The sequence below is a fragment of the Octopus bimaculoides genome, chromosome 5 (genome assembly GCF_046866305.1).
Source record: "Octopus bimaculoides isolate indiv1 chromosome 5, ASM4686630v1, whole genome shotgun sequence".
Lineage (NCBI taxonomy): Eukaryota > Metazoa > Mollusca > Cephalopoda > Octopoda > Octopodidae > Octopus > Octopus bimaculoides.
In genome coordinates, this window is record NC_142932.1 from 79,324,075 (window position 1) to 79,340,189 (window position 16,115).

At 37.4% G+C, this 16,115-nt stretch overlaps 1 protein-coding gene across 1 annotated transcript in view; it reads right to left on the reverse strand.

Moving 5' to 3' along the window:
• The window catches only part of LOC106870978 (sodium-coupled monocarboxylate transporter 2), a 64,698-nt gene that overhangs the window by 2,924 nt on the left and 45,659 nt on the right, over positions 1-16,115 (reverse strand). The window contains exons 7-13 of the mRNA XM_089352498.1: positions 14,662-14,791; positions 11,700-11,788; positions 9,730-9,845; positions 7,118-7,185; positions 4,298-4,384; positions 3,363-3,547; positions 1,273-1,373 (exon numbers count right to left, since the gene is read on the reverse strand). Of these exons, the coding sequence (XP_089208624.1) occupies positions 1,273-1,373; positions 3,363-3,547; positions 4,298-4,384; positions 7,118-7,185; positions 9,730-9,845; positions 11,700-11,788; positions 14,662-14,791 (776 nt within the window). The remainder of the gene's footprint in view (positions 1-1,272; positions 1,374-3,362; positions 3,548-4,297; positions 4,385-7,117; positions 7,186-9,729; positions 9,846-11,699; positions 11,789-14,661; positions 14,792-16,115) is intronic.

Genomic DNA, 16,115 nt, shown 5'->3' on the forward strand with positions numbered 1-16,115 from the left:
GAATTTGAAATACGTACAGTAGTATACCAAACTTAACACTTTCATGAACCAAATTTGATATCATAACAGAATGTACTAAAACAAGAGTTTAGATCAAGGCTGAATATAAGGTCATATATCAGATGACCTAAAAACCAGAATACCGAGAGTTGAAAGAAAACCATAATTTTGAAAGATCAAAACTCTGAACTTTAAACTATTTTCGGACAAAAAAAAAAAAAAAAAAATTTGTGGATCTCTTCTGTTTGGCTGTTATTTTTCATTTTCTTCAATTTTTGTTCCAATTGATTTCATATTTGGTGTGTTGATGTAGTTTTGTAAAGTAATCATTGACATAGAATTCATTTTTGCCATAAATCAATAAATAAAAAGTGGATAGCTTTTAAAATTTGCAAATTTGGGGTAATTTTAGCCGATCGAAAGCCACAGACATGTTGATATAAACTGTAAATAAATGTCTTTTAAGGGTGATTTTCTTACTTTTCGCTAAAATATTTCAAAATTTGATATTTAGATCTTTCGATGAATTCGATATTTTGAGTTTTCAGTCTTTCAAGCTTACAGTATTCTGACTGTTCAATTATCTGAAATTTGGACATCACACGTTCGGCCTTCTCACGTTTGACCTTATTACATTCAGCAGGTGTACAGAAATGTTAAATTTGATACAGTAATTACAATATACCAAATTTGATACTGTAATACTTCAAGAACAGTACCACTGATAATACGCATTGTCTCACGAGTAAATGAGAAAGCCCCTAAATGATCGATCGACTCTGCCATCTTATAAAAAGAAGGATACATAAAATAATGTAGATTATACATTTATACACTTAAAGACAAACAACCGGGATGACCATGGATGGAATGCGTTGAATCATTAGTCTACTTATTCAGCATTAAGCGAGGGCTAAACAACAACATCAGTAGCAATGATGTTGATGTACGGGATGATGATGTACAAATAGATTCGGTAGATAAGCGGACAGAATATCAGAACATACTGAGTTACGATTCTCTACGTCCTAAGCTCAAATCCCGTCAAGGTTGAGTTTTCTTTACAACTCTTCGGAGTTGATATAATTAATGTATTTCTCCACTATATTAGAAATCTCTTCTGGTTCAAGAGTATAAAATTGCAGGTGAAGGGTTCGACGTTTATTGCACTCTACATCACTTCAGAAATGTTTAGAAGTACCTCAACTTGCTTATATAACACATACAGACAAATTAACAAACATACTTTTACCAACACCCTATCACACTTACCGGTTGCAAAACTGACAGCAAGGCCCACAATTATAACAATAGCGAAAGCCATTACGTTATACCAAAGATACGAAACGCTGTATAGTCCTTCGATACCAGTTCTGTAAATAAATGAATAAAATGTTTATTCATTCAACCATTACAACATTACATATTAGCATAAAACATTGTCATTGTTGCAAATCAATTAAGCGCAAAGATATTCAGCTTAAAATCTGAGACCAAAACGAACAACGAAGCATATCGATCTAACGCAAACCTTCGTATCTAACGCTATCAAATGATAGTTGTTCTATGGTGTAATTGGTAACGGTCGCCTAGCAAATAATAAATTTGTGGTTCTAAGCATGTCAGTTGTCCTCTTCTTTTCAGCCTGTCTGTATCTATCTATCTATCTAGCTAGCTAGTAATATACTTTTTCTTTCTAGTCATCTGTGATGATTATCAGAGTTAGTTCTCTATCTCTGGAATGAAACCAATTATTAATTTGGCTATTATGACACTATAATATTGTTTTCTTAATAATAACAACATCCTCACCTAATATATGAGTGCCTATTTTCTTATGAAGCGTGAATTTTCAGAAAACTGTATGACATTCGGTTTCATATCAAGACTTCTTGCTAATAGAGAAAGAGTCGGTTTCAAACCTAGATCCAAGGCTCTTTCATTGGAATTTCAACATAAACAACAGGGTATGTATGTATGTATATGTATGTATGTATCCATTTACAGATTGTAACTGTAAAGTTCCTAACAGTCGGTCTCTTTCTTTACTTTAAAATTCTAGTTTCTACAGATTTATTAACATAACTGAGTGCACTAATGATTATTGGTATGAATGTAAATTTACAATCAGAGTACAAGAGTTGTCAGTTTCGAAGCAATTCGCCATAGATATTCTCCTTCACTCTGATTTTGGAAAAGATGTTTGTATCCGCAGGGCAACTTATAACTGTACATTACTTTTCTGTCCCAAATAACTTTGTCAGGCTTGTTATGTTTGCACTTGGTAAAATGTTTTGCCAGTATTCCTTGGGCTGATATATATGAATGTATTCCACAGAAAAGAATGTTCTTTATATTTATCCCAGGGCAGTTTTTTCTGTAATTGTATATGAGACAATAGTTTTGTATTTTGACTAATAAATTATAGCATAGATCTTAGTATTTAAGGAGTGGAATGTACAGTTTCTTGTAAGTCAGACTATGTTGAAAAATAAACCTCATTTGGTCACATTCCATGCGATTTCCTTGGTCAGCTATGAACTTTTCAGCCGGCCCTTGTAATTTCAGAGAGAGACACAGAGAAAGGCAAAATTAAACGAAGCGATAAAGATAGAGAGAGGGGGAAGGGAGACAGAGACGGACACAGAGAGATAGAGAGCTAAAGAGAAAAAGAAAGAAAGAAAGCGAGAGAGAGAGAGAGAGAGAGAGAGAGAGAGAGAGAGAGAGAGAGAGAAATAAGAGGTGGATTAAAAGGTGTAAATGGTTACGAGTTCTCCCGGCATGAAACGTGATTCAAGTCCTTCCGTGAGAGGTGAGACTTGTTTCTCTTCTTCACTCTCAAAACTGTATCTATAATGTAATAATATCACTACGCTGAAAATATTTAGCCTGTAAATTCATTCATAAAGCTGGAGACAAATTCAACGAATAGAAGACGAAATCTAACAAAATCTAATAATAAAATGCATATACAAATATGTGGAGGCACATGGCCTAGTGGTTAGAGCATCAAACCGGGTTAAGTATGTGTTTATGAGTGAAACGCGGCTCCGGCAGAAGGTAATGGCGACACTCTTTCCTCCTGCATATAGCAGCTCACTTGCGATGGACTGGTGTCCTATCCAGGAAGAGAACCTAAACGCCACTGAAACCGGGAAACCGGCCCTTATGAGCTGGGCATGTCTCGGGGAAAAACAAACAACAACAAAATACGAATAAAGTTATCAGTCAATTGTCTCGCAAATAATGTTTTGTATATAAAAGATTGTCATCGATGTTGTTCCATAATTATAGCATTACGTACATAGTCTGTGGCAGAAAAATATCAAAGATTTTAAAGGAAGAAAATTATCAGTACTTACGGATAAACATATTCTGGCAATGCGGATTTATTCACTATTGTGACATTTTCAGCTAAAGATGTAATATTGATTCCACATCCCGCAACGCTAACTGGTGGCATGTATGCTCTAACTTTCGAACTGTAATGGCCGACTGAGATCCAAGTCATTATAGAAATACTAGATAAGACTCCAGCGAGAGCTCCCTATAAAAATGTATTGCAAAATGAAAAGCCAGATCATACAATTAAATATATAAATCTATACACAAGTACACATGTAGACAAAGAGACACAGCTACTAGTATCGATGTAGACAGAGTACATACATCAATAGACAGGCATAAATGCTGGTATCTAGACAAAAGGAGACATATACATCTCTCTCTCTCTCTCTCTCTCTCTCTCTCTCTCTCTCTCTCTCTCTCTCTCTCTCTCTCTCTCTCTCTCTCTCTCTCTCTCTCTCTCTCTCTCTCTCTCTCTCTCTCTAAATATGTGTGTGTGTGCGTGTGGAGAGAGAGAAAGACCGGTATATATTTAACTAGAGAGAAATAGTCACTGGTACATATGGAGACAGAGACATAGTCACCAATACATATTCAGAGGAAGACATAGACACGAGTGGTCATATACACAGAGAGATATAAACACTAGTACATTTATAGACAGAGAGACGCGAAAAGAGGTACATACGTTGACAGAGAAATATAGACAACAATATATGTGTAGACAGAGTCTCAGACACAGGTGCCTATGGAGAGAGAGAGAGAGGTAGGGGAAGACAAGAGGGGGTGAGTGAATAGTCCATATAAAGACAAAAACCTAGATACCAAGACATGTAGAAATAGATGCATAGACATGTAGAAGTAAACATGTAGATGACATTTAGATTGTGAGAAAAAAATGAACGTTAATAAGATAGAATAGAGTAAATTATATAAATGCTTAAATACTTACCCAAGCATTTGCCCACGGAAAGATTATTCCAAGAGTAAATAACCCGAGCATTGGTGATGATAAACAACCATAAAGAGCCAATGCCGCCTGCAACGGTAAAATTCTATGTTATTTATGTTATATTACATAGAGCAAGACTTTACACGATAATATATTTATGTAGTGCAGTGGTTGTTAATTTAGCCAGCAGTGTCCCCTTGGAGGGAGTGTAAGCTCACAAGACGGAGGCAAATGTCAAAGTGGCGCCATAAGGAACGTTGTTTGGGATGAATAGTCGGAATTATACGAGTAGGAGACTGTGTCACCGGTCAGCAAAAAAACTTGACTAATGATGTGCCCAGGGCCTATATAATTGCGTGTGGTGGGGTTGCGTGTGTGCACTCGCGCAATTAGCTGCTGCCGATTGAAAAGGCGTGTTCATGTTAAGAAAATATTTTCTTTTTAATTATAATGATTTAGAAACTTCGAGAGAATTGAAGTAAATTATTTTTAACGGTGGAACTCGAAGTAGATAAAGCTATTAGATTATAGGGTGTAGAGTCGAAGGCTTCCAATGGGACTCGAAGTGACATCGGTGAATATGACAGACTGCTAGCCATTATACCAAAGTGACACTTCCAACTTTCTTCGCCCCCTACTGAGAGTTTAGAAACTTCTATAAATATGAAGTAAATTATGTTTAACGATGGAAGTCGAAGTAGATAAATAAGAGTGTGCAGAATATTAAATTAAAAACTCAGGACTACATGATTGCAAATCGACCTTCTTAACTAATCGGCCATCTCAGCGTTCATCCGTCAGAGATCGGTAAAATAAAGCACCAGTCCACAACGTTGGATTAGTGGATTTGAGTGACGGACGAGATGTCTTCTGCTATTCGTTCTCGCTCTTCGCATTCTGAGTTCTTAGATAGTAAGCAGACTTACAGTACTTTCCGATACACAAGTCAAATTTTTCTGATCAAAAATTTACAGTCCCCAAAGACGTAGGTCAACTTCTACACTAAGACGACGTCCGAGAACCAAAAATGCCATGTGAAATGCGGTAGGATTTGGAAACACAAAGATGATACTCGAATGCTTACACTACTTGTTTATACTATATATTTCACATCAATAATTCCTGTTAATATCACTGCCTTTAGCGACAACATTCTGTTGGAAATATTCAGGCATGGTCTCCGATTTGAGATAACTTCTCGCATCCTTCCGCCTGTTTCAGAGGATCTAAAGCATAAAGTTTCATGGATGCTGTCTAAACAGGATAAATATTAAAAAGTTCCTTAACATGAACATATCTTTTCTATCGACAGCTGAAAATTACATTCTCACGTACATAAATACATACACAACCGAATGTCCACACAAACACACACGCACGCACGCGCGCGCACACTCATAAGTATACATATACTCAACCAGCCAGTAAGCTGGTCTCAATGCGATCATTCAAATTACTTGCACAACAGACATGATTCAATAAATACTTCTCATTCGCTGAGATAAACTGATTGCTGAATGGTTAGTTTATGGGACGTGGATTCGTGTCAGATGTTTCATTGTGCCTTCATAAACAAGGCACATGATTCTCCGCGCGCGCGCGTATGTTTGTATCTGTGTCTGTGCTCGAGCGCGCGCACGCCGGAAAAATATGTAAGCATGTACGAGAAGACCAAGACAAGTGCTTTCCAACAAACACCTTAACATTTGTTCCGCTCGAAATGCAGAGGTAATCCCCTGTCATTTTCACCATCATAAATGCCGTCAAGCCTGCTGGAAACCCGTTAGCAACGACGCTATTGTTCACAGAAATTTAAGAGAAAATGTTCTGTAACCTTTACATGATAAGTAAAACATGATATAAGTCTCCAAATGATTACTATATTAATTTCTATAATTGTGGTACAAACACAACATCGAATTTCCAGAACCGTTAGTTTCAAAGTCATTCCGTATTGCGGATTTTTCCGAACCAGTGGTGGTTACCTCGGTAACACACTCGAAATTAAACAAATAATAAATTTATTTAAATGAAATGCAGGTACCTATTCATTAGTATAAATTATATTAAGTCTGTGTGAGGTATCAGTACTAGTCTGGCGGCTGCGGAAATTAATGCAAATTATAAGAGATTCCGGACCATAAATGTCCAAAAAGCCATTGTTGTAATCATACCGCAAATGGTCCTTAATCCCTGCTTTTAACAATTTTTACTTTTCCAAGAAAGGCACAAAGTCTCACATTTAGACTTGTCGATCCTAGAAAGATTAAAGGCAAACCTGACCTCAGCAGGATCCAAAATCAGATAATAATGAATCGCAAATAAATGCCGTAAAATATTCTATCCGACACTACCGTGTCGCAAAATTTTTTACTGGTAAAAGATGATAAGCTGACAGAATCATAAGGAAGCCTATACGTTCTGAGGTCAAATTCCGCCGAGGTCGACTTTACCTTTCATCCTGTCGGGGTCGATAAAATAAGTACCAGTTGAACACTGGAGTCGATGTAATCGATTTAATCCCTCCCTCGATCTTGCTGGCTTTGTGCCAAAATTTGAAACCAATATCATTTGCTGGAGGAATCATAAGAGCGTCGTACAAAATGCTGTATGGTAGTTGTTTTAATTCTTTTCTTTATGCTTTGAGTTAAAATCTCACGGAGGTCAAGTTGCCTTTCGTCATTCGAAGTCCATAAAATAAAGTACCAGTCAAGAACTGAGGTAAAAATAATCGACTACTCATTTTCCTCATATTTGAAACTTTGTACTTTTATGAAAAATAAATATTGTGGAAATCATTTAGAATGCAGTGTTACTTACTTGAAGGATTCCACCGAGTTTCGAGGCACCGACTGTTGCTGCCAAACACAAGACGCCCAAACACAGAGCTGGAATTAAAAATAGGATATCAATCTGATAACTTACTGAGATCAATTCTATTTCAAAAAGCGCCGGACATAGACTTAGTGAAGGGGATAAGCTATATCAAGCTTGCACTCTTTTGGTTAAAGTTTTACACTAAAAGATCTCACAAATATTAGAAATCACAAATGCTTTTTGCTTATTTTGAGTCCTCTGTAGCTTGAGAGACCACCAGTTTAAACGTAGAAAGCTACTGCTTGTTCAGCATGTGCCAAAATCCAGTACAGTACGTGCACACACATATTTAAATATATATATATATATATATATATATATATATATATATATATATATATATATATGTATGTATGTATGTATGTATGTATGTATGTATGTATGTATGTGTATATCTGTGTGTGTGTGCGTGTGCGTGCGCGTGTGTGTGTGTGTGTGTGTGTGTGTGTATGTGTGTGTGTGTGTGTGTGTGAATGTATGTATGTACGTAATCATGATCGAACAGACCATCGAAAGCTGCTTTACATAGCCGGTCACAATGCATTGTTTTTAGCTTTCGAATGACACCATCCCGCTGGCTAGTCGAGCAGGCCAACATTCCTCCCGATCTGAAGGTTAGCCCGTCGCAGGGTTGCCTGTTTAGAGCTAAGCGGATTGGAGCAACGTGGAATGAAGTATCTTGTTCAAGAACACAACGCGATGCCCAGTCCGGGAATCGAACCCACGATATAGCTATCTTAAGTGCAACACCCTAACCATTAGGCCACGTGCCTTCACACGTGCGCACGCACGCGCACACACACATATCTATCTAGCTATCTATTTGTTTTTTTACCAAAGCTAAACAGGAGTTAAACAACAACTGGCCCTCTGTCAGTTACGACGACGTGGGTTCCAGTTGATCTGATCTACGGAACATCCTTCTCGAGAAATTAGCGTGCAAGTGGCTGAACACTCCACAGACATGCGAACCCTTAACGTAGTTCTCAAGTAGATTGAGCATGAATCTCATTTTTTGCCAGCTGAATGGACTGGAGCAACGTGAAATAAAGTGTCTTGCTCAAGGACATAACGCGCCGCCGGGAATCGAACTCACGACCTTACGATCCTGAATCCTACCCAACAATAACAAGAGCAATAGAATATCTTAAATTATTTGTTGTTAGTTTTTTATTGTTACCATGATAGCGAAATGTAGAAAATATACAACGGGTTCGTAACCAAGGATCGAAACCTCAGTCTTTATGTTCGTTTCCACTGTTCGAGGATTGTGCTTTTAAAATTTATTTATTCAGCCTGCTATATTTGCCATCATCTTAGGTTATGCAAAGATGAATCTAGATAAGCTCATTCAATTCTAATTTCAGTGAGTTAGTTCAGCTTTAACACAGCTATATATTCGTAATACCTGAAAAAACAGCCAGTTCATTTGGTGACTTTTAAGCAATTCTTTCGTTGACTTTCTGATATTTTTAACAATTTCGTCGAGACTGAATTGCACGCACGCACACACACACACACACACACACACACACACACACACACACACGCGCACACATACACACACACACCTTAACAAATTTCTTTCACGTGAGCCTCCCAATCAATGGCAGATTACTAGAATGACTAGACAAGAGATTTTTAACGCAAACAGACTATCATCCACTATACTTTTGTGTTTTCTTCTAACTCATTGCACTTGTGTAGTTACATAACAAGTGAATAAAAAATATAATAGATATTGACCATCTTTCGTCAGTTCGTTGCAATACATCGAGAAAATAACTTGCTACACCTCACTTGTCAACATCTGCACATATTGTATCTTATTCGTCACCAATATCAACAATACTATCTGGAAGAAATCTTTCATCTAAGCAATTGGGAAGACCTAATTTGAAACCAACATTTTATACTCCTTCAACTAAAAGCAACACCACAAAACATGAAAGATATTAACTATTGTCACCAGCTACAATAGAACGTGTTTGCTTATTGCTCCAAGCGTATCACTCCAATCTATTTTAATTTCGGAGTATGTCACCCAAGAAGTCTGAGAATATTATATTTTAAGCAAGCTCTGTTTCGTTTGCAATACGTAAATAAAGTCTCTGTTATAGAGCTTTCTCAAATGATACACATTGCGTTCTCAGTACTAATTTTGCTTCACAGATACGCTCCTGCTTCTGGTCCACAAATGTCATCTCTCCTCTGTCTTTTCAATAGCTACTATAATGGCACCTGCTTCTCTGTCAACTGGTCTTAGATACTCTCCACTTATTTATCTCTCTACCTCTCACGACATTTGTATCCAGCGCTCAGGTCCCGCACTACACTAAACTGCATTTCTCAGTTCTTCCTTCTCAAAACATCGGTCCTGTGGTATCTTTTCTCTCCTCGTGTATTTCCTGCAGGTGTCGACTTACAGCAGTTCAAGCGGAACATTACTGGCATCTCACTCGCAGGCCCTGGAAATGCCATGGGCAGTGCCCTTTCTTCAAGATCCAGGAAGTAAAATTTTTTTTTTAAAAATCATTGAAAATATCGCATCTTACCTAAAACTTTTGTAGCAATCGTTGATTTTGCATCGGACATTCCTTTAAGACAGTATGGTTTCAAGAAATCTTGGAAAATCACAGCAGACAGAGAATTCATTCCTGCAGCGATGGTACTATAAATTAAGATAGTTAGGTACATGTGTGATACATGTGTGTATATAGATACGTATATGTACGTGTGTGTGTGTGTGTGTGTGTGTGTGTATGTGTGTGCGTGTGCGTACATGTGTGTGTGCGTGTGCGTGTATGTGTGTGTGTGTGCGTGCGTGAGAATGTATGTGTGTATGTGTGTGAGAGAGTATGTATGTGTTGTGTTGGCTTAAGCGAATATACATACATACATACGTGTGTGTGTGTTATGTTCAGTTATGACAAAAACAATTTTACATTAATCGAATGGGTTACTCTGTACTTTTGTAGAGTACAAATTTATTATTGCTTAAAGCCACTTTAATGTGGCTGTCCTCTAAGCGACAACGATACTACCATTTAACCCCAGGAAGACATCTCCTCCAGCTGGTTCATTCAGTGCGCTTGTCGCATCCAATATTTATTGCAAGCAAGCAAGCAAGCGCGCGCACACACACACACACACACACACACACACGCACACGCACGCACACACACACACACACACACACACACTCGCACATTCGCAAATACTCTCGTACAGGAACACATACACATGCTTCCACATACATACAGTTGCACTCACATACAAATACACACAAACACACATACGTACGCATACACCCACAGCCACATACATCCCCCACCAACTACACACGTGCACACCCACACAATGCAATAACGCAACTAAGTAACGTAAGCACACTTTCAAAACAAAAATGTATATAATTAGTCATTTTAAGTTCATAAATTGACTTTGCAAGAAATAATTAACATAATGCCATTAGGTCTTAATTCTCCCATAAATGGTATGAAATTGTTGATTAAAGTTTTTTAAGCTTTGTTTTTTTTGTGTTTCTAATTTGTAAATATAGAATTTAAACCGAATCAGTTTTTGAAAATAGAACAATAGTTCTGAATTTAGCATAATTATCATTATTATTGCTGTTATTATATGTTAACTATCACGAGATTTTCCACAGTTATTTACTAAACAAAGGTTACTAAATAATAATAACAAAATCTTTCTACTTTAGGAACAAGGCCTGCAATTTGGGGGAGGAGGACTAATCGATTACATCGACCCAGTGTTTCACTGGTACTTAATTTATCAACCCCGAAAGGATAAAAGGCGAAGTCGACCACGGCGGAATTTGAACTCAGAACGTAACGACAGACGAAATGCTGCTAAGCAGTTCTCCCGGCGTGCTAACGATTCTGCCAGCTCACCGCCTTTCAACAATAAGAATAATGAAATTAAATCAGTAGTTTCATGGTACCAGCACCTGACCCAAATTCTTCGCTTATTCTATATAACTATTTTCATATTCATCAAATGTCTCTCCTCTTTCAGAACACTACTTTATCACCAATGTTTGTGTTTTTAACAGATACCTCAGTAATCTATTGCAAAGTAATGTTTTGTGCTGTTAACGTGTTCTTTTTATGTAACACAGAGCATACAATCTGCCGGTATGCTGTGAATAAATGGCATTCACAAGAACCTATTTCGACGGCATTCTCTCCATAGGTTGTTGAATAAAATGAGAACAAAACAATGAGGAATAAACTTACAGAAGCATGCGAAAGGGTGCGGAAAAGTTCTTGGCTTTAGGAGTATTACGAAAGGCCTGGTTGGAGGCCCAACCTTCCGAGTTCTTTTATAGGGCTTAGAAAAACTAAAAGACCGCTAGTATGAGTGAATTTGAGAGGAGAATATGTGGAATAAAATTATAATTAACTGATCCTTTTGTATTTTCTTTTACTCAAAGCCAGAAACTTTTCAGCACCCCCTCGTACATCCCTAAAACTAGTTCAATGAAAAGTGCCATATTTACCTCAGTGTTCCACTGAAAATTGAAGCCAAGAACATTCCGGGTATACCAGGTAGATTTTGAAGTGTGTCCATGACAAACAGGGGAACTAGCTAGAAAGAAAGTCGAAGCAGCGGATGTATTAAAAGTACCATGTATAAAACACATCATGTATGTATGTATGTGTGTGTGTGTGTGTGTGTCATTATTTAGTTTTATTTCAAGATTTCTTGCCAATAGAAAAAGAGTCCAGTTTCTAACCTAGATCTAAGGCTCCTTCATTAGAATTTCAACATCATCAACAGGGTATGTATGTATGTATGTATGTATGTATGTATGTATGTATGTATGTATGTATGAACGTACGTATGTATACGTGCAGATTTGTATGTTTTGTTTTATGTATGCCTTCTCATGCATATAGTTGCATATCTAGACATGCTCATATATAGTTAAATGATAAAATTCTGGAAAGTTTTACGGACTTTTACAGTTACGGTGATGGCTTGGATCTGTCGTCTTCGAATCAGCTTTCTACTTTCTGGTTCTGAGAAGCCTAATTTCTCAAGATTGGTATTTAGGCAGTGTGTTACATATCCCTAGGTCCCAATAATTACAGGAATAAACCTGATCTTGTAATCTGGATAGAGTAACTGCAGGTTTCTCAATAGTTCAGCGTAGGTATTCTCTCTTTCACTGATCTTCAGTTTTATGTTAACACCCGCCAGGCAGCCGATTTCCACCATTGTACGCAGTTTATATGTATGTATGTATGTATGTATGTATGTATGTATGTATGTATGTATGTATGTATGTCCTAGGTATGACTTTAAACTGCATCCGTTAGTGCGATTCTGGTTCAGGAGTCACACGATTTTAAGGAGTGTGGAACTTCTCTTAGCCACTATTATTCCCAGATCTACTCTGACCCGGTGTGGTAGCTCTTGTCAGGGTCCTAGCTATGGATTAATTCGCATAGTAGGGTTTGCCTACCTATATATGTGAAGACAGGATCCGGCAAGCACTGCGGAGGAAGCCTTCATAGTTCAACCGAGGGGAAGGTGGCTGCAGTAACATATTCAGGATTGCAGAGAGCAAGATGAGGCAAGTAAGATATCTTGGTCGTTCACTGCCTCCCTCTCCATCCTCAGTTGTCTTGACCTGGTCTAGACACAGGACTGAACATGGTCACGGACGGAAGAGTGAGATTGACGGTGCGCAGCTCTTCTTTACTTAAAACAAAGTGACCGCACAAGTCATCAGTCATCCTTAAGGATGACTAGAGGACCCTTGTCGTTCCAACCGACGAACATTAGATATGTATTTTCGTATGTATGTATGCATGCATGCATGAATGTATGGATAAATGTATGAATGTATTTATGTAATGTATGTACAAACGAACGTACGTGTATATATGTTTTCTTATTTATTTATTAGAATTATCCCAATAAAAAGTAACTAGTTTCTAATAATAACACTAAGATTCCTCGCTGAAATTTAGATAACAACAACGAGGGTTACATGTTGAACTTTAGAAAAATCTTGCATAATTTCATTGTTCACTTTATTTGCTCGGAAACGCACAGATTTTTGAGATTGCCTCTAACATAACCATTTACATCAATAATTATAGGAATAAATGTGAATTTATAATTTGGACAAATAAACTGTAAGTTTCCGAAGCGTTGTTCGTAAAACATCTCTTTCTTACTTATTTTGAAAGTAATTGTCCCCATCAACAGGGTAATGGTTCCCTATAAATGTACATGATACAAGATGAAATAAGTATGTATGTAGGATTAATAACCAAGATTTCTCTTTTAGTAAACGTCTCCAAAATGTACCTAAGAAACTAAAGCCATTGTTTTTCTGTAAAAATTCCATTCACATCTTATCTGTTGTATAAGAGTATTAAATCGATCCTAATACTTAGAGGATGAAAGGGAAATTTAGCTTCAAAAGGATTTGGTTGTACAGAGTAAAGGGCCATAACAAAATATCGCAGTTGTTATGTCAGGATTCCGCTTAATCATGGCTTGGTGAATGTAAGTGACTAATTCACTGTTCATAAATCATGACTGAATGAATGCCATAATGCTACGTATTTGTTTGCCACTCAATACTGCTTTGTAAACGCAGCATAGGTGAATGGTTAAGAAGTTCGTTTCGCAGATACAAGATCTTCGTTTCGACCCCTATGTGTGACACTTTGGACAGATCTTTTATCATAACCTCATGTGTTCTCAAATTTTGAGAAGAAAACAGAGTTGAGGGAAAGTGTATGGAAACTACCGGATGGATTATATCTGTATTTTAAAAATTCAGTCTTCACTAGGATAACACTGCTTCACGGTGGTTCTACTTGAGGATTACATTAAGGATACCAGTGGAAGGAATATCTATTTCTTAATTTCTTTATTGCCCACAGGGGGCTAAACATAGAGGGGACAAACAAGGACAGACAAATGGATTAAGTCTATTACATCGACCCCAGTGCGTAACTGGTACTTATTTAATCGACTCCGAAAGGATGAAATGCTAAGTCGACCTAGGCGGAATTTGAACTCAGGACGTAGCGGCAGACGAAATACCGCGAAGCATTTCGTCCAGCGTGCTAATGACCCTGCCAGCTCGCCGCCTGAAGGAATATTCAACCATTTCCATGTTAATTCAATGAATAAAGAGTTAAGTTAATCGAACAACTGAACACTTATCGTACAAACCGAAGGAGACCAGTTTTGTATGTGATTTTGTTTTACACCAAGTACCTGTAATTCAAAGGGCCGGCCTTGTCACATTCAGTATTACGCTGACTATCCTTAAGACCTACGTTAAAGATACGCACGCCTGTGGAATTTCACGAGCAGGCTGTACGTTTGATCGGATCGACCGGAACACTAGTCGGTCGTAATGGACGAAGAGCCAAGTCAAACTTGGTAATTGAACTACAATTGTCTAATTAATGACTTGTAAAAAGGCTTACCTGATCTGATGCTGTGATAAGTTCGGCGTGCAAGGGGTCACATTTGCTGTAAAATGCATAAAGGACCACTCCAATCAGACCACATAAATATAGGATCACTAGCAGCAATGGAAAGTTTAACCAAATAGCTCTGGAAAAAATAGTAAAAAAGACTGTTGAGACACTTTGGTAGCAATAAATCATAAAATAAAGAAATGATATGGTTACATTCTCCTACGTTTTTATCAGTTTCACTTGTCTGGCTGCAGCCTGGCTAGGTTACCACCATGAACAGTGTCAGTCAATCACTTCGACTCCACCACCACCACCACCTACTTACTTCATTCTAGTAATATTTTATCGAACAATAATATGAATAAAGAGGTGAGCTGGCAAAATCGTAACTATGCCGAGCAAAATGCTTAGCAGCATTTTATCCGTCTTTACGTTCTGAGTTCAAATTCCGCCGAGGTCGACTTTACCTTCCATCCTTCGAGATCGATAAAACAAGTACCAGTTGAACTCTGGGATTGATGTAATCGACTAGCACCCTTCCTCAAAACTGGTGGGTGGCCTTGTGCCAAAATTTGAAACCAATATATAATGCAAATGGCTATGCTACCTTTTTGACACAAAATCGTTTCTTTGCTTTTTTAACAGCAGTATAATGGCGAACACATAAACATAGGCATAAACATATCCACCGACGTCACCACTGCCACCACGCACAAATAAACATTTTTGATAGACATGCATGCAACACTCATTCACGTATATATATATATATATATATATATATATATATATATATATATATATATATATATATATATGTAATACTTACACTCCTACATAAACTCATGTATACACACGTATACATGCACACATACACACACACTCACACACACAACGAGTTTATGTCGACCAAATTTCCCCTAGAGGATATAGGTCAACTCGAGCGTGTATGCATGTAGTATACATAATCGTATTGACCCGTAAGGAATAAAAAACAAAATCTACTTCGGGGCGATTTGGTTTCAGAGAGTAGAAAGTTGGATTGATTAACATAAGACATTCTCTCTGCCACTCTAACATCGCGACCAATTTGTCATCTTAACGAGAACTGCAGGAAAGTATTTTCACGATTTCATTACCAATCAATTTAAGTATTGGTATGATATTAGCTACTATACCCATTTTTTAGAATATTAAGGAGTAGTTTAATTGTTTTGAGATTTTCTTCATATTCATAATTTTTTTTCCAAATGTGTTTACAGAGTTTGGCATATATCGTTTTGGCTTTCTTTCTACCACTGTGCAGTACGACAAATTAAAGAATAAATAACAACTGCGTTTTTAGAGTTTTACAGTAATAACGGAAGAACTGGTCTGAAAATCTTATCTCCCTTTAGCACAGACGATAAGGTCACCTTCTTTTCTCTTGCTTTCATAGCTACGAACAATGAGACATAAAG